At 34.7% G+C, this 21,589-nt stretch overlaps 1 protein-coding gene across 1 annotated transcript in view; it reads right to left on the bottom strand.

Annotated features, from left to right (window-relative positions):
- Positions 1-21,589, bottom strand: part of LOC143230016 (uncharacterized) — a 106,973-nt gene that overhangs the window by 13,715 nt on the left and 71,669 nt on the right. The window contains exons 10-16 of the mRNA XM_076462960.1: positions 20,580-21,407; positions 16,329-16,457; positions 15,964-16,032; positions 15,073-15,216; positions 12,412-12,474; positions 10,588-10,680; positions 4,634-4,779 (exon numbers count right to left, since the gene is read on the bottom strand). Of these exons, the coding sequence (XP_076319075.1) occupies positions 4,634-4,779; positions 10,588-10,680; positions 12,412-12,474; positions 15,073-15,216; positions 15,964-16,032; positions 16,329-16,457; positions 20,580-21,407 (1,472 nt within the window). The remainder of the gene's footprint in view (positions 1-4,633; positions 4,780-10,587; positions 10,681-12,411; positions 12,475-15,072; positions 15,217-15,963; positions 16,033-16,328; positions 16,458-20,579; positions 21,408-21,589) is intronic.

Raw genomic sequence — 21,589 nt, 5'->3', positions numbered from 1 at the left:
CAAAGCTCATTGGATTTTAAACGCTAGCTTTATTGAAAACATAAATCAACTTTCGTTGTCGAATAGGAAAAGTAGGGTTAACAGATCAGAATGGATTCATAGAAATAATACTCTTGCGAATTAATTTAGTTACCAAAATTGCTGTAGGCGTATAATAAACGCCATTTGTTACGTCTTTCCTTTGTTTATGACGTCTACTGCGGGTAGCCACTGGAAAATTGGTGGCACAGCAAACCTTTTTCCTATGTTTGTAGGAAATGCACGAATTAAAAACACTCCAAAGATATGTTTCTAAATAATTCTAAAAGACTCGTTGGTATATAAGAGAATCACGAGCTTGATAGGTTGCATTTTTTTTTTTTTTTATAAAAGGTACAAAATAAAAATATTTTAGACTTAATTTTCTGAATTCATATCAGTTTGTAAAAAAGTAAAAGATAGCTAAAAATTAGAACAAGAAATAAAGGGTTAAATTTAATTGATACAAAATACTGTATTTTTGGAGTTTAATATCGAAAAAGTAAAATAGAAAAGAGGCAGAGTTGGAAAACAAAACAATGCTTTTCACACATATTTTGTTTTCTTCTGATGATACAAATAACAAATGAAGACTTTAACATTATAAAAAATGATTGATACTAGAGTTGTATTCTAATAGTTGTAAAATTTGAACTTGATTAAGAAGATCACTGTTAACTGCAGCATCATGCCTGTCTCTCTATTTGTTTGTTTAATCGAAAAGTTGTATAATAGGCTATGTGGGATGTGTCCACCACATGGGTCAAATCCAGATAGTTAACTTAATTAGCCTTCAGAATTACCTGGGAACTTCCTTATGGTTTATTTAAAATATCAAAAATTAATTTAATTATATTTTAGTTCTATGGTTTTACTGAACAACTGAAAAAACGTTGAAGAGGGTGTGAAAATTAACTAGGATAGCGAAAGGTTTGGTGTTGGACTTTCAAAAAATAGTTATAAACTACATAAAATGAAAACAAACAAAGAAACAGCCATCAGTGGAATATTAGAAAATTAGGCAGTCATTGAGTACATGGATGAACATAAATAGAAGAGAGAAACTTACTATATAGTTGAGATCAAACAGTGAAACCAATGAGACAATGTACAAAAAAATACTAGTGTCCTTTAACAAATTAGTCATCTTTATTTAGTGATGTGTTAGTTTTATATGGGAAAAACTTTCAAAAGATTTCACACAAAAACCTGTAAGATACACTGCTGGCCAAAAGCTTAAGGCCAATGAACATAAAAAAATATGCATTCTGCATTGTTAGCTTCAACCACTTATTTGAGTAGGGCTTCGAAAGATGAAAATAAGAAAAATAATATAAAAATGAAAAACTTTTTTAGCATTTAATACGAAAAGTGTGAATACTATGAAATTAGGCTAAATACTAGCTGGTCAAAAGTTTAAGACCATACTGAAACGAAGCGTTTATCGGAAAACACGTAACGAAATTTAGTCATTTGTGTTCAAGCATTAGCGTTGTCAACATCTTCCACTGGCATCTCCTGTGTTACATTGGATAAAAACATGGCAAAGGCTAAAAGGTTGATAGATTTTGAACGTGACAGAATTATCGAGCTGTAAAAGCAAGGTCTCTCTCAACATGCCATCGCTGGTGAGATTGGGCGTAGTAAAACTGCTGTTACAAATGTCTTAAAAGACCCTCAGGGATGCGGAACTAGAAGTTCAAGTGGTCGGCCCAAAAAAATTTCGCCGGCGTTGAGCAGGAATATTCGACAGGTTGTCTGGCAAGACACCAGCCGATCGTCGAACCAGATTAAGGCCCTTACGGACGCAGAATGCAGCTCAAGAACAATAATACGGTATCTACGAGAGAAAGGCTTTAAAAAACGTAAACGTCTTCAAAGGCCACGCCTCCTTCCACACCACGAAACAGCTCAGTTAAACTTTGCTGAGAAGCACCAAACATGTAGAAAAGTGGAAGAAGGTTTTGTTCTTTGATGAGAAAAATTTAACCTGGATGCTCCAGATGGCTTCCAATGTTACTGGCACGATAAGAGTATTCCACCAGAGACATACAGAGGCGTCAAACAGCAGCTGGCTACATTGGCATGTTGGAGAGAGAATCCTTATTGACTGAAGGCTTTTGCTTGTGTGGAAATGACTGGATCTTTCAGCAGGACAACGCTGCAATCCACAATGCTCGCAGGACAAAGGAATTTTTTATGGCGAATAACGTGATCCTTTTGGACCATCCAGCGTATTCACCCGAACTGAACCTCATTGAAAATGTTTGAGGGTGGAAGGCAAGGGACGTCTATAGAAATGGACGTCAATTCCAAACAGTGCATGATCTTCGTGAAGCCATCTTCACCGCTTGGAATAACATTCCAGACAGTCTTCTACAAACGCTTATATCAACCATGCAAAAGTGAATGTTTGCAGTTATTCGTAATGACGGCCGTGCAATTCACTACTGAGACCTCTTGTTGGGCATTTCCTACCCTGTTTAGGACTTCTTTTTGGTGTGGTCTTAAACTTTTGACCAGCTAATATTTAGGCTATTTTTATAGTGTTCACATTTTTCCTATTAAATGCTAAAAAAGGTTTTTATTTTTATTTTCCCTCTTTTTATTTTTATCTTTCAAAGCTCTACTCAAATAAGTGGTTGAGTCTAACAACGCAAAATGCATATTTTTTTCTTTATGTTCATTGGCCTTAAGATTGTGGCCAGCAGTGTATGAGAGTAATTCGTTGCTTATCCAGTCTAAACACGTGTAATAAGACTGATACTAGTCTAGCCAGTATAAATACGTGTAATAAGGCTGGCTAAATTAGCATCAGTTTTATTACACGTGTTTCGAAGGGTCGTTGTACTACATGCAAGTAATATTGCTATATAATCTTGGATTGGATAGGCAAGTACTAGTCATATTACACGTGTGTAGACTAGCCTATCCAATCCAAGAGTGTATAGCAATATTAATTACAAGTAGCACAACGATCCTTTGAATTTCTTTATATAAGGACGTCAACAAAACCCGAAAATATTTTTGTCTTCCTCTGCTTTATCCATTATTCTCTAATTAGTCTAGTAAACTAATATATATATAAATATCTATTTCAGCATATTCAATGTTTAAAGACATTAAGGGATGGTGAGAGCTTACCGAGATTCTACCTATAGTTATACGACAAAGCACAACAATGGTCATTAAATAACGTCAATGGTCACGAGTAAATCGTAACGTAAAAGAAATGTCATATGGTTGGTCACTTAATATGTCCATTTCAGTTGTATAGGAAAGTAAAAGGAACACAGTGAGACCTCTGTTGGTAGTTTGAAAAACAGCAGAGTGTGTCTAGAATTCCAAAACGACAGACAAACGTCCCAGGAACTCAACGGGCATACTTGGACGTTTTCACTAGGTATAAAGCAACAGTGGCAGCTAGAATTATGTCAGTGATAATCGGCGTTGAGTATTGGCAAGCCTTCTAAAGTACACTTAGTTTGTTTGTTTGTTTGTTTTTGAATTTCGCGCAAAGCTACTCGAGGGCTATCTGCGCTAGCCGTCTCTAATTTAGCAGTGTAAGACTAGAGGGAAGGCAGCTAGTCATCACTACCCACCGCCAACTCTTAGGCTACTCTTTTACCAATCAATAGTGGGATTGACCGTCACATTATAACACCCCCATGGCTGGGAGGGCGAGCATGTTTGGTGCGACCGGGATTTGAACCCGCGACCCTCGGATTACGAGTCGAACGCCTTAACACGCTTGGCCATGCCGGACCAGTACAATTAGTAACAAGTGGACTCGTTATCAGACCATTAATACATTTTACCTTTTGTCAGAACCTGAAAATCACAACTGTTCAAAAATCATACCCCCCGGTGGTTTAGAAGTAAGCCTCAATGTTTAAAATTAAGTTTTGATACCCGTGATGAGCAGAAAACAGATAGCGTTTGGTAGCTTTGCGCTTAACAACAAATAAATAAAAGAAAAATGTAAAGTAGATTGGCCTCACATTTCTAGCTAAATCAGTGTAGGAACCGAACAGCAAAACAACGTGCAAACATGTTTAATAAAGTCAGTTCTTGTGTCGAACGACCAATTATTATGTGCTCTTGTAATCCATCTTCAACAAAACACAGCCTCCACTGATGTTCTGATGGATCAAACAATAAACAAACGAATATCTTCGTGATGACAAGAAACCCACTTGAAGTAAAAATGTATTCTAAAGACGGCTAATATGGATATTAAAACTAATTAAAAGTAATTACAGAACAACGTCTCAACCTTATTAGGTTATATTCAGGTTAACGTGAATCGTATTGATTAATTTCTCTGATAATCTTGGAAGTAAAATTTGGGTACACCATGCCATTAATTTAGCAACATGTGCATCTTTAACTACTGCGAGACTAATCTATGTATTAGGTGTGTACAAATATTTTAGTCACTTGTCACATTCTTGTAGAATAAAATTACAATGGAATACCCAGTCAAATGTAATGCAACCTTTCTTTGTAATTATTGCTAACTATAGTAACAGATAAATTACATATAACTTTGGAGTTTCTAGCTTGTCTGATTTAATTACAACAATAAATCAATACAATATTTTACATGGATGACCTTTGATTGCTAATGAGAGCACATCATCAGCAGACAACTTGGTCTTCATCATAAGTGAAGAAGCTTTAGGACATCCGGAGATGCTACGGTGTGACAAGAAACTTCCGTTGGCGTGTCCACTTCCATCACATCCCGGAGTAGGACATCTGTTGGCAGATGTGAAAAGTAAAACAAACACAACAATATATTAAATGCGTTTCATTTCAACTATTAAGGAGAAGAGTTTAATCATTCTGATGTGATTCACTTTCAGTTAAAGTCAGTTCTCAATAAATTCTACCGAAATTTTCCTGTTAATAGGAAATCTAGTTCAAATTTCTTCATATCAGCAAGATATGGACATTACATGATATTTATCAAAATAGCTTTGAGACAATTTGAACATTGAATAACATTTTACTTCTGAATAAACCGTTCTTCTTACTGACTAGACAGCTTAATTATTTGCTCAGAAGTTTAGCACTCAATCATCCTTAGTTTAAACTAATAAACTATAGGAAAGGTAACTAGCAAAATAAACTGAGCATTAACTACTCATTGGCTACTCTCGTCTGACCGAACAGTTAGATTTGACCATCACCCTTAAAGTGCACCTACGGTCTCAAACTACTGTGAGCATGTTTTTTTTTTTTTTTAGCCAGTTTAAAGCAAACCATGAATCTTCTGATTCTCCGACCAAGCATTTACCATCGGCCACGCTTGATCCGTATTAGATGACATTGGATTTTATTTTACTCATCTGGACATGAAATATTATATCATAAACATTTTAAAAATATTAATAAAATTTTTTTAATATTCACCAAAACCTTTAAGATATGTATATACATATGATTTTGTTTTAATGATACATATGATTTTGTTTTACTTTACTGTTTAGTATTAATATTCTATGAGTATATATACACATAGAATATTGATACTGAACGGTCAAGTAAAATAAAACAAAATCAAAAGGAATCCTTCGAAAGCAGAAAACCCAAACCTCTGACTAATGACAAAAACAAGCTCAAACAAAAATATAAAACGCTGCACTAATCAAAGGGATTCCCAGGATGCAGGCTATAATGTGTGATATAAAATGCATCTCAGGTTTTGGAGGTGACTGCTGAAGTAGGACTTACATTGCGTCTATCAGTCTTAACTTAGTTCGCCAGTCCTACATGAAGAATAATTAAATTATAAAATAATCAAAGGAATAGAAATAGAAATTAGGAGAGTGAGATGTGGGAGCTGAAGTTCACAACGTCCCACGTCTATATCACCCTCCACTGCCTGCAGATAGTTGTTGTAAGGAGACTGCTATCCAAAGTAAAGAAAAAATAAGAAAAATAATAACAAAGAAAATAGGGTATTGCCACTTGGGGTCAAGTAAGTTAAATATACTTACCTCATTAAGACAGCATTCCATCCCTCATTATGGTTGTAAGATACTAATTAGTAGCCCAGTACACAAGTTATACTGGTATAAAGGGTCCCAACAAGTTATTTAAACTATCTAGTATAACTTCCAACTTATACCCATTAAGTTTACTGTAACTACCAATTTCCAGCCATTAAACAAGCCTACATTTGCGATGAGGCGTTCATCCGCATAAAGTAGCGCCAACTTGTTTAAATGACCTTATTAACAACTGAAAATAGTTATCAGAAACTTTCAGTAAAATTAATTAATCTGTACCTCTTAATATTTATTTAACACATTCTTATAATTATCACATAATATTTAAATAATTTTATTTAGAGTGTGTTTTATTAAATCCATCAAATATTAATTTTTGTATCAATATTTCAACATTAATAATAAAATATTGTAATTTATTACAAATTTTACAAAATCTGAAGTCGCGCCAAACATGCTCGCCCTTTCAGCCGTGGGGGCGTTATAATGTGACGATCAATCCCACTATTCGTTGGTAAAAGAGTAGCCCAAGAGTTGGCGGTGGGTGGTGATGACTAGCTGCCTTCCCTCTAGTCTTACACTGCTAGATTAGGGACGGCTAGCACAAAGAGCCCTGGAGTAGCTTTGTGCGAATTTCAAAAAACAAACAAACAAAATCTGAATAATTCTACTGGATAATTTCTAATTCTACTGGATAAATAAGTTTAATAATATTATTTATTTCACAATTATTTATACTAATTAAATCATCTATATATCTATAAGTTGAAACAGAAATATCTGGGTTTTCGTAATTTTCATTAAACCTATTTTCATAAAAATAAAGAAATAAATTTACAATACAAGTAGAATGGTTATCTCCCATTGGAACTCCTATTACCTGTTTAGAATTTTAGCTTGTTATTGAAAAATATATAATTATTATAAATGCAGAAAATTAACATATATTTTATGTTTTTGGATCTAAATTTTCTTTCTTCCAGTATTATGAAAGGATAACAGAACTGCTCCATTAATGAACCTATAATGAAAATTAAATCTTTTTATGGAATTGGGGTGTAGAGTGTGGCGAATTTAAATGTTTGAATATTCTAAGTTGTTCACAATTTCTTAGGTATTCTAAAATGGGTTTATTATTTTTATTAGAAATAGCATATAAAAAAGATAAACTAAAGGTAAATTTATATAATAATTTTATTTAGGACAAAGTTTTTATAAGCTTTAAAGAAATTATTAATTACTTTAGATGGATAATGAGTTTAATTGTTTGTGTGTTACTGATTTTTTATCATAATTAATGTATAAACCTTTTACAGATGAAACAAATATTACAGTTAGTTTTATCAATGGGAACTACAACATATCTTTCTTGTAATTATTGATTATTATTTTTAACTGACGAAACGATTAATCTATATGGTATTTCTTTAATTTTATAAGGGATAATTTGAATTTTATTTTTCAAGTACATGAAACTTCCATTTCAAAAATCTAGATGGATAACATGTAATATAGTTAAGTTTCAAAATATATTCATCAATATTGTTTTCAATAGATTTTAGAATATTTTGCTCATTACATTTTCTGGCTATTATGTATTTATATCCTTTCTTAAGTATTTCCAATAATAGTTTATATTTTATAATTTCCAAGTTACCAGTAATAATATGTTTATAAAAAATATCAATGAATAAACTGTTTTCACACACATAGGGCATATTATTAACTTTATCTACATTTAAAGTAGTTAAAAATTTTATAATTGTATAATAGTGGACCAACTGAAACTTTGTATTTATACTAATGATATACTTTAAGATTTTACAAAAGCTATATTATTTTTTATATACTGATAAATAATTTCAGAAATCTGCCAGTCATTGAATACTTTATGTTTAAATTATTTATCAAATATAAAGGTTTAATTTGCAGTTTTTCTTTCATTTTCTTCATAATTCATTGACTTTTAATCGATATTTTATAACATGTACAAGTAAATGCTTTGCATGATCGTTTCGAAAAAAAAAAAAAAATATTATATTAATTAATGCTCTAATTTTAGGAAGATTAAGCTGATTTTTCAAAACTAATTTATGTACACTAATATCGGAATAAACATTTTATCTAAATTATAACAAAATTTTGAAAAACCAACCCATTTTAATTTATTATTTTTTTACCACTGGTTTTCTTCCTTTTACGAAAAACTTATCTAGAAAGAAAACAATGACTTATAAAGTAATTATTACTTAAATTCAAAGCAGTAGAGTTATTTAAAAATGTAGAAGTTCTCTCGTTGAAATCTATTGGTATATTTATAAACAATCTTTAATGTTCCCCCTTGTACAACGGTAAGTCTACGAATTTATAACACTAATATCAGAGGTTTGATTTACCTCTGTAGACTCTGCAGATGGTACAACGGTAAGTCTACGAATTTATAACACTAATATCAGAGGTTTGATTTACCTCCGTAGATTCTGCAGATGGTACAACGGTAAGTCTACGAATTTATAACACTAATATCAGAGGTTTGATTTACCTCCGTAGACTCTGCAGATGGTACAACGGTAAGTCTACGAATTTATAACACTAATATCAAAGGTTTGATTTACCTCCGTAGACTCTGCAGATGGTACAACGGTAAGTCTACGAATTTATAACACTAATATCAGAGGTTTGATTTACCTCCGTAGATTCTGCAGATGGTACAACGGTAAGTCTACGAATTTATAACACTAATATCAGAGGTTTGATTTACCTCCGTAGATTCTGCAGATGGTACAACGGTAAGTCTACGAATTTATAACACTAATATCAGAGGTTTGATTTACCTCCGTAGAATATGCAGATAACCCGATGTGTCTTTTCTAAGAAAGGGTCAAATCTCTAATTCGTTAAATTGTTTTTAACTTGAGATATGCATATGTATACGTATACATAATGGATTTAAAGTTTGACCTACATATTACATTTAAAACAAATTAATATGTCAATTACATTTTTATTTTAAATAATGCGTTTGTTTAAGTAATAGGATGACAATGCTTAGAACAAGACACGTGATTTTATAACATTAGTAACAAATATAATGACTATAATCACCTTGCTAGGCTAAATTATTGTTTACATAACATGTATTTTGGTTAAAACAATGACACTCAGCTGCAGGAAGATAAAACAGTATGTTTATATTTGTATATATATAGTTTATTTATTAGAAGGGCCCGGCATAGCCAAGCGTGTTAAGGCGTGGGACTCGTAATCTGAGGGTCACGGGTTCGCATCCCAGTCGCGCCAAACATGCTCGCCCTTTCAGCCGTGGGGACGTTATAATGTAACGATCAATCCCACTATTCGTTGGTAAAATAGTAGCCCAAGAGTTGGCGGTGGGTGGTGATGACTAGCTGCCTTCCCTCTTGTCATACACTGCTAAATTAGGGACGGCTAGCACAGATAGCCCTCGAGTAGCTTTGTGCAAAATTCCAAAACAAACAAACAAAAATTTATTAGAAATAGTCGATGAATTTCATCTCCACATGGTGGGCCAATATTCTGGCAAGATTATTAATATTACTATGCCTGGTTTGTATAATCCCTCTTATGTTATCACGTCTGACTTAAGTTATATCATATTTGTATCCTTTGAATGAACTAAGCGAAGACAGTTCCGAAACAAACGTTTAATAGGTATATTTTTTATCATCTCGGTTTGGTTTGGTTTGAATTTCGCACAAAGCTACTCAAGGGCTATCTGTGCTAGCCGTCTCTAATTTAGCAGTGTAAGACTGGAAGGAAGGCAGCTAGTCATCACCACCCACCGCCATCTCTTGGGTTACTCTTTTACCAACGAATAGTGGGATTGACTGTAACTTTATAACGCACCCACGGCTGAAAGGATGAGTCTGTTTGTGTGACGGGGATTCGAACCTACGATCCTCGGATTACGAGTCGAGTGTCCTAACCACCTGGCCATGCTGGGCTAAATATCTCGGTGGTACTGTTATTTCTTATTACTTTATATCGGAAATATCGTTATGGTTACCAAAAAAGTGGTTATTTATATTCAATCGAGATATATTTAGTCTTTTTCTCTTCTGAGAAGTCAGTGTTGGCCTCGTGATAAAATTAAGATATTTATGATATACTTTTTGATGTTCAATGGAAAAGTAATAATAAAATTCGTGCGTTATATGATACGGACTGGGCGTGGCTATGTGGTAAGAGTGTCAGAATTGTAAGTCTTGTTATCGCAAAAATGCGCTTCGTACTTTGAGGTGAGTGCGTTATAAGAGTGATTGTCAGATATTACTTTTCAATCAAATAAGAGTAGCTCAAAATTGTTGGAGAATTCTGTTAATTACGTGCATTCTATCTGGTCAATGAGTTCACAGTTAGGGACGTGCATTCTATCTGGTCAATGAGTTCATAGTTAGAGACAGTTATGCAACATAGATAGTCCTTGTATACGTTTGTGTACCAGTTCAGATTTAAAAAATCGTGATTTTTTGTTTGTTTGTTTTCAAAAGGATTTTGAATGGAGTATACTTACCCTGATCCCTCTGTTTTTACAACCTTGCCATCAATAGAAAGCGCCTCCTGTCGGTGAAGCCTGTTCTTGTTAACCAAAGGGCACCCGGATACACTTGGAAAAATATCATAAAACATGAGTTTTACTTGAGCCTCTTAAGTAATTTCATTTTCTTCCAGAAGTCTTTTAGTTTCTAAATAACAAATTGTTCGTTATAATATATGTATTTAGTACACGTTAAGGGCTTTAACTTACAATATATATTCAATCACACAAGGTATATTATATATTACTTACGGCGTTAATGTTTGCAACTTAAATTATAAATTATAAATGGTACACAAAATGGCATTATAAATACACATTATAAATGGTACACAAAATGGCATTATAAATACACATTATAAATGGTACACAAAATGGTATTATAAATACACATTATAAATGGTACACAAAATGGTATTATAAATAAACATTATAAATGGTACACAAAATGGTATTATAAATAAACATTATAAATGGTACACAAAATGGTATTATAAATAAACATTATAAATGGTACACAAAATGGTATTATAAATAAACATTATAAATGGTACACAAAATGGTATTATAAATAAACATTATAAATGGTACACAAAATGGTATTATAAATAAACATTATAAATGGTACACAAAATGGTATTATAAATACACATTATAAATGGTACACAAAATGGTATTATAAATACACATTATAAATGGTACACAAAATGGTATTATAAATACACATTATAAATGGTACACAAAATGGTATTATAAATACACATTATAAATGGTAATCTGTATAATATATTAGATTTTTTGATGACAAGGTAGAACTAAAGTTTTTATTTCCAAGTGCCTAAAAATATAGAATTCCAAACGTAGCGCAGATAAACATACATCTATTAGAGTCTACTCAATATATGCATAACAGAAGAGAGGAAGCTTGCTAAATACTAGATACACAATTGGAAGAATGTGCTGATAGAGAGGAAGATATTAATTTTTCTTTGAAAAAATAAATATTATGAATGTTAATGGATAGATATAGAATTGGTAAGAATACCAAATTCTACAGAAATATGTTAAATGTTTAACTAGCCAATTTCAAAAATTGATTACGTGAACAAACTTAAGGGATCTTTAAATAGAGGGTTCAGACAGAATATTCATGACGAACAAAGGTGAAATGGACAGCAAACTAGGTAATTCAGAGTGACACTTGTAAGACAGTGGTTCTCAAATGTTTTCGTCCGGTGACCACTTCAGCGGGGCAAAAGACCGCGCGAAACACCTAACGCTCCTACCTCACCTATTTTGAACTCTCGAATGGCCATGGCTGTGGCTGTGGCGTATCAATGACTTGCATTCTACACCAGACTCCAAGCCTGGAGGACATTCGCGAACCACCTCTAGGCTTAGGACCGATGACACTTTGAGAACCACTTTCGTAAGAGAAAGTCTTTGAAGACTACTTCATAAAATAAGGTCTGGTAGAAAGGTGACGTTTCGAAAGTTTTCCATCTTTCGACTTGTAGAGATTACCGTTGCTGCCTTGTTTGTTGAACATTAATATTTGTAACAAAAAAGATAACAACTAATTATTTTAAGATATTTCATCATTCACATCAGTCAAAAACGATGAAATACCATCGTGAAAGAAAATATAAAAGAAAAGGAATTGATTTAAACGAATTTATTGAACTTTCAAATAAAACAAGACCAATGAGAAAGTAAAGAGAGTAGTGTCTAGGTGACATCTTAAAACAAGTTCAGGAAAAAGAACATAGAAAATATACAAATTAGTAAAAACATACATACCTGCGATGTGATTGGAACTTTCCAGTCACATGACCACCGCCATCGCAGCCTGGTATTGGACAACTAAACGTACATTAAGATACAGTTAGTGGATGCATACAGAGGAAGTACTAAAATGTTAATAATCACTTTGTCTACAATAAAAGTAAAACGTGAAACAGCAGTTTAAAAGTCATCGTGCTAATATTTTTAATTACAATATTTTAAGATTGTAACGGAAAACACACTGAAATACACTAATATTCGATAAAAAAACAAACGTGACAAAAGTGTAATAGAAATCTGACAAACAACCTATCTCATTCTTAATATAATGTGATGAAACTTTTCTACATGCAAGGATTTTTATAAAGTGTTACGTAATGAACAGACAGGAATACCAGAGACTCTGTTATTTGGACAAAGACAATATATATATATATAAACAAAAAAGCCCTTTATTGGTCTCACTTATGACTGGAAATAAGCATTTATTGTAATAATGACCATGTTTTGTAGTTGGATATCTTATGAATCTTTTATTCTGTGAAGGGGAGTATGTCATATTTACAATACTTGTTTATTATCAAGTATTTAACAGTCCAAATAAACCAACGTTTGAAGGAATGGAAAAAAAATTGTTGTGTTCAATTACATTTTCTAAATTTGGGTTATTTAATTATTCGATATAAAATGCGATGCTTTTGAATCTTTAAAGAATATTCTAGCAATAATGTTATAATAAAGAAACCCAGCAAACAAGAAAGGCCCACCTGCTACTGTTTCAGGCAATTAATTTTTCAGTTAATGTTTCAACCACATGATTTTTCTCTGATACCTACTAACAACGAGAAGAACTGAAATGTTAAACATGAGAGTACCTTACACACATTGGGATACGCGGCCAGTTACAGATCCTAGAGACTCGGGTATAGCCGTGTACCGAATATTTATTAACCACTGAAAGAAGGGAAAACAACAGCACCTACTGCCGAATGTGGCCGAAAGAACGTAACTTATAAAGCAGCGTCGCGTCTAAAACCACGGACGTTTCGATATTCAGTCCGAAATGTTAATCACTTGACTACAATTGACAAAGGACAGCATGAGAATAGCCTGTCTGTAAAATTACCAGGGGTACATTGTTTTTCTGAACTTTAGAGTGATGACCAATGGTTGTGGTAAATAAAAAAAGAAGTAATCATTAATAATTTTAATAGGGATTCCGCAAAATAGTATAATTAATTTGATTATAAATATTTACTTCGAAGCCTATAAGTAATTATAAAAATTAAGCACAGTTCAACTCGACGATTTCATCCTAAAATTCAACAGGTCTCTCACGAGCCAGTGGAGGACATTTTGTTGAAAGAAAAAAACTACCCAATCCCGTTTTATCCTTAATTCGAAATGAAATTTTTGGACCTTTTCAATGGCTAAAAAGAAAGCATTTCCTACAGTCTTTTAGCTGCTAAAAGTGACTTGAAGTGGTAAGGTGATTGAAATATATCAGTGCGTCGCAAACTTAATGACCTAGCACAAGAAACATGGAAGATTCCAAATGACACACAGATGTATTCTGGAACCTTTCAGAAGCACCTCGATAGATTTTATGTAGCAAGCTGAGTACATTATTATGTCCGTAGCTACTTTCAAAGCGTTCCTGTTTGCTTATCCTACTGCTGACTATAGTGATGCTTCGACCTTCCCTACCACCGAATAACAGATGAAATCGTTCATATCTCATTTGAAAGCTAAAGATAAAAAGTTGATAGCAGAAAAATAAAAGGTTGGCAGCTGTTTAATTAATAATGTTAAGAATGTAGCTTTATTGATATATACTGAATTTAATCCTAGTGGGTAGACCTTAATACTAGCAAGTATGGAGACTTGAGGATGCTGTATTTGATTTAAAGATTTATCAACTAATAAATGGAAACTTGTTTCGTAAAGATACGTCCAGAACCACCCTCTTTGGGAGTTTTCTAATTAAACTCACTTTTAACATTCAACATAAACATGTTCCCCGCTGGTACAGGGGTAAACCTACAGATTTACAACGCTAAAATCAGGGGTTTGACTATCCTCGGTGGATTCAGTAGATAGCCCGATGTGGCTTTGCTATAAGAAAACACACACAGCATAAATATAGCGTAAAGATACCCCTCAGTTTCTGATGTACTTGTTAAATTTTGCACACGTCTCTATAATGTGCACTCCAAAAGAGTTATGTTTTTATTCTAATGCGTTTCTTTGTAATATAATGTTCTTCAATACAATCGGATTCAAATCCCCGTTACACTAAACATGCTTGCCATTTCACCCGTTGGGGGTGTTATAATGTGACGGTCAATCCCACTATTATTTGGTAAAAGAGTAGCCCAAGAGTTGGCGGTGGGTGTTGATGATTAGCTGTCTTCCCTCTAGTCTTACACTGCAAAATTAGGACGGATAGCGCAGATAGCCCTCTTGTAGCTTTGCGCGAAATTGAAAACAAAAAACAATTGAATGTAATTGTGAGTTTTTGGAGTGAAAAGCGATAAGTCCATTGAAAAGAAAATAATCAACAACAAGGGAACACTTTATTGGAACTCATAAAAACAACTTTTCTTTGCTTCATGGCCAAAATACTAACTCATTACAATTCTTGCGTCTATTTAAAATTTACCATCGGAAACCTACCGAAGAGGTTCGGAATCGTTTTTGTCTTCTCTTAATCTTAAAATATTTTTGGGTTTATTTGCACGCGGACACCCGGACAAGCTGCGGTGTGAGGAATAGTTTCCTGTCAGATGACCTGATCCGTCACATCCGGGAGTAGGACATCTATCGGAGTAAATATTGCCAAAGATCAACAAATATCACAAGATAACTGATATAACAATTCCAGAATGTAACGTGATTTTTGAAGCAACAGATTTAAAACATGTACGCTTCAATAACGTTTATATTTTGATTAAAGCAGCAATAAACTTTTGTTATTGAATTTGTGCATCAAAACAGTTCACTAAAACCACAAGATGAATCTAAATGTAGCATAACATACTTGGTAATATTACGCAGTCTTACATTTTTATGCCTAAAACAATACACGCTAGAAGATTCACACCGTATATCATGATGGTAGAATGTTTTTATAGACGTACTTGATAATCTGCCTTTTCTCACGCACAAATCATAATAAGTTAACTGATTTTATTACCCATTTTTATTTTTATAAATGTATCAAACTAGCCGTACAGTACGGATAACAGGACCAGTTACAAATGTATCAAAGACGTTAACACCATCAGATTACACTTTTCACTCTAGCCGTGCAGTACGGATAACAGGACCAGTTACAAATGTATCAAAGACTTTAACACTATCAGATTACACTTTTCACACTAGCCGTACAGTACGGATAACAGGACCAGTTCTACATCCTTTCTATTCACTTGTGTTCAAGGTATAAAGCATATCAATATAACACGTTTATTATTGTACGTAATACATTACAAATAGCTCTAAAAACTATGCATTTTCGATGGCTTTGGTTTCCTTATCATAATAATAATAACTTAATTTTCTCACTTGACTTCTCGTTGTTGAAGTTGTACACGGTCAGCTTGAGGAGAGCTAGCCACACTAACGAGTTGAGAACTGGACAGTAAGAAATAAACACAAAACCATAAAGCGTTTATACAGTAAACCATTCAGTATATTAGTTTAAAGAAAATACTGCAGTACCTTAATTGTTGTACTCAAATATTTTATATGAAATATATTTTTTTATTTTAAAAAAGTCACCTGTTTTGTTTTTAGCTACCATTACTCATCCAAAGAAAACATGTGCTAATTGTTTATCACTTACTTCAATGGACTCATATTCCTTTAAACACTGTTGTTATAGAATATAAACAAGTAAACATTGATTCTTTCACTTTTGACTGTCGTACCTTCTATGCGTTAAAAAACTTCCAGACACGTGACCCATGCTGTCACACCCAGAAGTTTGACTCTGCACAAATTCTTTGTTTTCTCGACCTTTCAAAGATGTCTTCATCATCTTAAGGGGTGGCAAGTTGCTAGAAATGTGATAATTAGTTTGGAAAGTTATACACTAATGACACTAAGTTTGCCAAAAAACACAGGAACACTACGGCCAAGTTAATATTAAAGTAACTTGCAAAATTCATTTAACTCGAAATAATGGAGAGTATGACAGGATTAAATTTAACCTTTTACAATGATTAAGATAAGACTTTGATCTAGAAAAAAGATCATCCACATAATTGAGCTTATCCTAAAACAAGGGTTAAACTCTAACCTATCTGAATTGTAACACGATGCCTGTCTTATTATAAGGGGTTTATGGCACGATCACGTGGTTAGAGTGCTCTACTTGTAATCTGAGAGTCACAGGTTTGAATCCCCATCACACCAAACATGCTTGCAATGGGGGCGTTATAATCTTTATGTCAATTCCACTATTCGTTATTAAAAGAATAGTTCAAGAGTTGGCGGTAGGTAGTGATGACTAACTGCCGTCTTTCTAGTCTTTCGTTGCTAAACTAGGGACGGTTAGCACAGAGAGTGCTCGTATAGACTTTCGCGGAATTCCAAAAACAAACAAACAAACTTATTACAAAGATTACGTCAGTGAATCATGTCAATTTGAAAAAAAGGTATATTTCAAGCTTTTAAGCCTAACTTAACACATCATTGTACAACTAACGTATTGCTCTAACATGTCACAGGCATCCTAGTTAAAGGGTTAGTTTTTTGAATAACACACAACTCATTGGACGCACGTGGAAACTAGAGAAATCAGAGAAATAACACATCCTTGTCCCGCCTTTCTTTTTTTGAGATACAGACATACATACACAGACCCAGTTGCAGTACTCTCTTACCCATTCTGAGGGCGAGAGTAATAAACAATGGTTATTGACTTTACTGAATACGGAACAGTAACAACAGTTAATCCCACGGTGGCAACACGTAATGCTAAGCCCAACCTAACTTAATATATGGTATAGTCATCAATGCAGCATGTAGATAGTGGCACCTAGTTTCTGTAAAACTAACTAAAGTTATCCAGTTATACCCATGGCGCGTTCGATAAACTTTCCCTTATATATAAAGCTTCTGCCATAAATCATACATCAAGGGTATAAGTTCCAACATTATAACAAACTACTTGGTTTTCTATTAAAAAATCATTATTTAACTCAAGGAAAAATTCTTAAAAAAACATTAAAGCATTAACAGCGGCGTTGCCATCTGCCATTTGGTGTTGAAAGACTACTAACAATGTAATAATTTTAACCTCGGGTGTTTTCGAAATATGTTCGCGTACGTAAAATAATTACGTATTTAAAAGCGAAAAGCACAAAAGACCAGGTCGCTTTCCTATAAATTCACACCTATATCTGTCTACATAGGTATATATAAATGTTCGCTCCACGAACTAAAATATAAGAAGATTTTGGTTCTTGTACATGTGTTTCTGAAAATATTCCTAAGGATATACAAATGTTTTTAGTGGTTCATATATACATATATACTAGTATGTATATAGTCCATCAAAAATTACGGGGCGAGTATTATCAGCCCGTCATGGTTTGTTGGTCAGGGCGATCGACTCGTAATCTGAGGTTCGGGAATTCGAATCCCTGTCACACCAAACATGCTCGCCCTTTCAGCCGTGGGAACGTTATAAGGTCAATCCCACTATTCGTTGGCAAAAGTGTAGCCAAAGAGTTGGCGGTGGGTGGTGATGACTAGCTGCCTTCCCTCTAGTCTCACACTGTTAAATTAAAGATGACTGGCGCAGGTAGTTTTGCGCGAAGTTTAAAAACAAACAAACAAACAAACAAGCAAGTACTACCACTAGACCCCCCTCCATAGTATACCCTAACCTAACATTTCATAGCTGACGGAAGGAAATAGACAAAGAGATATAAAAATAAAGTGGAGGTAATCAAAAGTCGGCCAGTTCTTTTGCGAACCAATCAAAATTAAGATTATTCATAAGGTTTTACAGCACTTCCTTCCTTACGACCTACTTTCATCCACCTAACTAAAATCTTAATGGTCAGACAGTAATCTAACTATTCTGTATGGATAAATGCATTTTGGCTTTTATGACGCCTCGTATTTTGAGAAATCAAGCGTGAGTGCGTGGCACACACTGCTTTTTATGTAGGTTAGGTAACGAGTCGCGTGTATGTACACACACTGCTCTTTATGTAGGTTAGGTAACCAGTTCGCGTGTATGTACACACACTGCTCTTTATGTAGGTTAGGTAACCAGTTCGCGTGTATGTGCACACACTGCTCTTTATGTAGGTTAGGTAACCAGTTCGCGTGTATGTACATACACTGCTCTTTATGTAGGTTAGGTAACCAGTTCGCGTGTATGTACACGCACTGCTCTTTATGTAGGTTAGGTAACCAGTTCGCGTGTATGTACACACACTGCTCTTTATGTAGGTTAGGTAACCAGTTCGCGTGTATGTATAGCTGAGACTTAACTGGAACAGTTTGAAACTGTCAATAGACTTGGACAATAAAATTATAAAATCATTATTGTTTAAGAAGATAATTACATATATTTTCTCATTATAAAGTATTGTTAGTATACTTACAAGAAAAGCTGAGCTACGTCACATCAACCGTCAAGAAAATTGTGGATAAATATTCCCTTTATTATATGTATATATACACTGCTGGCCATAATCTTAAGGCCATTGAACATAAAGAAAAAATATGCATTTTGCGTTGTTAGATTAAACCACTTTTTTGAGTAAAGCTTCGAAAGATGAAAATAAGAACAGGTAAAATAAGAAAAAAAAACCTTTTTAGCGTTTAATAGGAAAAATGTGAACACTATGAAATTAGGCAAATACTAGCTGGTCAAAAGTTTAAGATCATACTGAAACGAAGCGTTAATCGGTAAACACAAAAGCAAGGTCTCTCTCAACGTGCTATCGCTGGTGAGACTGAGCGTAGTAAAACTGCTGTTGCAAATTTTTTAAAAGACTCTGAGGGATACGGAACTAGAATTTCAAGTGGTCGGACCAAAAAAATTTCGCCAGCGTTGAGCAGGAGGATTCGACAGGTTGTCTGGCAAGACACCAAGGGATCGTCGAACCAGATTAAGGCCCTTACGGACGCAGAATGCAGCTCAAGAACAATAAGACGGCATCTACGAGAGAAAGGCTTTAAAACCGTAAACGTCTTCAAAGGCCACGCCTCCTTCCGCACCATGAAACAGCTCGGTTAAGCTTTGCTGAGAAGCACCAAACATGGGTCCAGATGACTTCCAACGTTACTGGCACGATAAGGGTATCTCACCGGAGACATTTTCTACACGACACAGTGCAGGGGGTTCCATCATGATCTGCTTTCTCCTTCCATGGAACAATGGAGCTTCAGGCTATACAGAGGCGTCAAATATCAGTTGGCTACATTGGCATGTTGGAGAGAGAATCCTTATTGACTGAAGACCCTCGCTTGTATGGAAATGACTGGATCTATCAGCAGGACAACGCTGCAATCCACAATGCCTGCAGGAAAAAGGACTTTTTCATGACGAATAGCGCGATTCTTTTGGACCATCCAGCGTGTTCTCCCGAACTGAACCCCATTGAAAATGTTTGAGGGTGGATGGCAAGGGAAGTCTATAGAAATGGACGTCAAACAGTGCATGTTCTTCGTGAAGCTATTTTCACCACTTGGAATAACATTGCAGCCAGCCTTCTGCAGACGCTTATATCGACCATTCCAAAGCAAATGTTTGCAGTTATTCGCAATGACGGCCGTCAGACTCACTACTGAGACCTCTTGTTGGGCATTTCCTACCCTGTTTAGGACTTCTTTTTGGTATGATCTTAAACTTTTGACGAGCCAGTATTTAGTCTAATTTCATAGTGTTCACATTTTCCGTATTAAATACTAAAAACGTGTTGTTGTTTTATTTTCCCTTTTCTTATTTTCATCTTTCGAAGCTCTATTCAAATAAGTGGTTGAGTCTAACAACGCAAAATGCATATTTTTTCTTAAGATTTTGGCCAGCAGTGTGTGTATATATATATATACAATTATTTTCATCAGCAAATCGTCGAATAAATTTTAATACTTTAAAATTATGAATTTCTGAAAATATCGGAATTAAACGTAAGTTTATGAATCCCTGTCATCACCTGTCTGTGTCACATTCATGCTCAGCATGTCTGGTCAGGGACACTGGGAGGTCTGAATTAAACGAATTGTTGCTCATATAACTTGGAGACCGTAGAGGGCGCTGTGAGGAGTTGAGAGAAGTAGTGAGGGACTGGGAAGAAAATGTTCCATTTCCAATGGACGATCTGTCTGCTTGTGAACCCTCATCTTTGTTAATGGGAGGGGTAGAGAGTGAATGGGACTGCAAGTCTACGCTAGGAGAGCTCGGACTTGAAGTGATGGAAGCTTCTTGTCCGTGTGAAAATGGTTGAGCAAGGTTTGTCCAGAGCGGTGTTCTAGGAGACGACGAGCCATCTGGTTGTGTGCTTGATGACTGTCCAGTTCCATATGACGAGCGAGGACGAAGAATTGGTATACCTGGTGGCTGCAAAGGTATTAAGTGACCTCCACGATTCCTAACAGAACATGAGACCATAGATGACTGAGGGGCTAAGATGGCCCCAAGTTCTTCTCCTCTGCTAGTCTTCACTGCATGACCCCCACAGCTATGTGCAGCAGTTAAGTGAACTTTCTGCTCACTGTATTCGGAAGATGAGAAGGTGGGAAGTGAAAAGGCAGAATGATGATTGGGAGTATTTGCAGTGGACAAGGAGTGGGGCGAGGGTCTTGCAGCTGTCTGAGAAAAGGGAACATGTGGTGGAAACACTTTATTAGGCAATTCCGTTCTAGGACTAAAGTCTACTGGTTCTGTCTGCTCCATTGTTGAGGAATGGTGTGAATACATTGGGCGCTGAGGGACTAACAATGGTGCCTTTTGAGGCTGTACAGGAACAACGGCTGTTGATAAACTGCAGAGAAAAGTTAATATTGAATTTTGTAAAGGAACGTAGTTACACTCTGTTAATACAACACACGTTAGGATATGGTTATATGGATCTGGCTATTCTGAGAACAAAACTACTTCTTACGTAAAGTTGATTATTGGTTTGTGTCGACCAAAGTTACAGTTGCTTTATACTTAGCTAATAAA

This window comes from Tachypleus tridentatus, chromosome 10 (assembly GCF_004210375.1).
Source record: "Tachypleus tridentatus isolate NWPU-2018 chromosome 10, ASM421037v1, whole genome shotgun sequence".
NCBI classification, from domain to species: Eukaryota; Metazoa; Arthropoda; class Merostomata; order Xiphosura; family Limulidae; genus Tachypleus; species Tachypleus tridentatus.
This window is presented reverse-complemented; position numbering and strand designations above follow the sequence as displayed.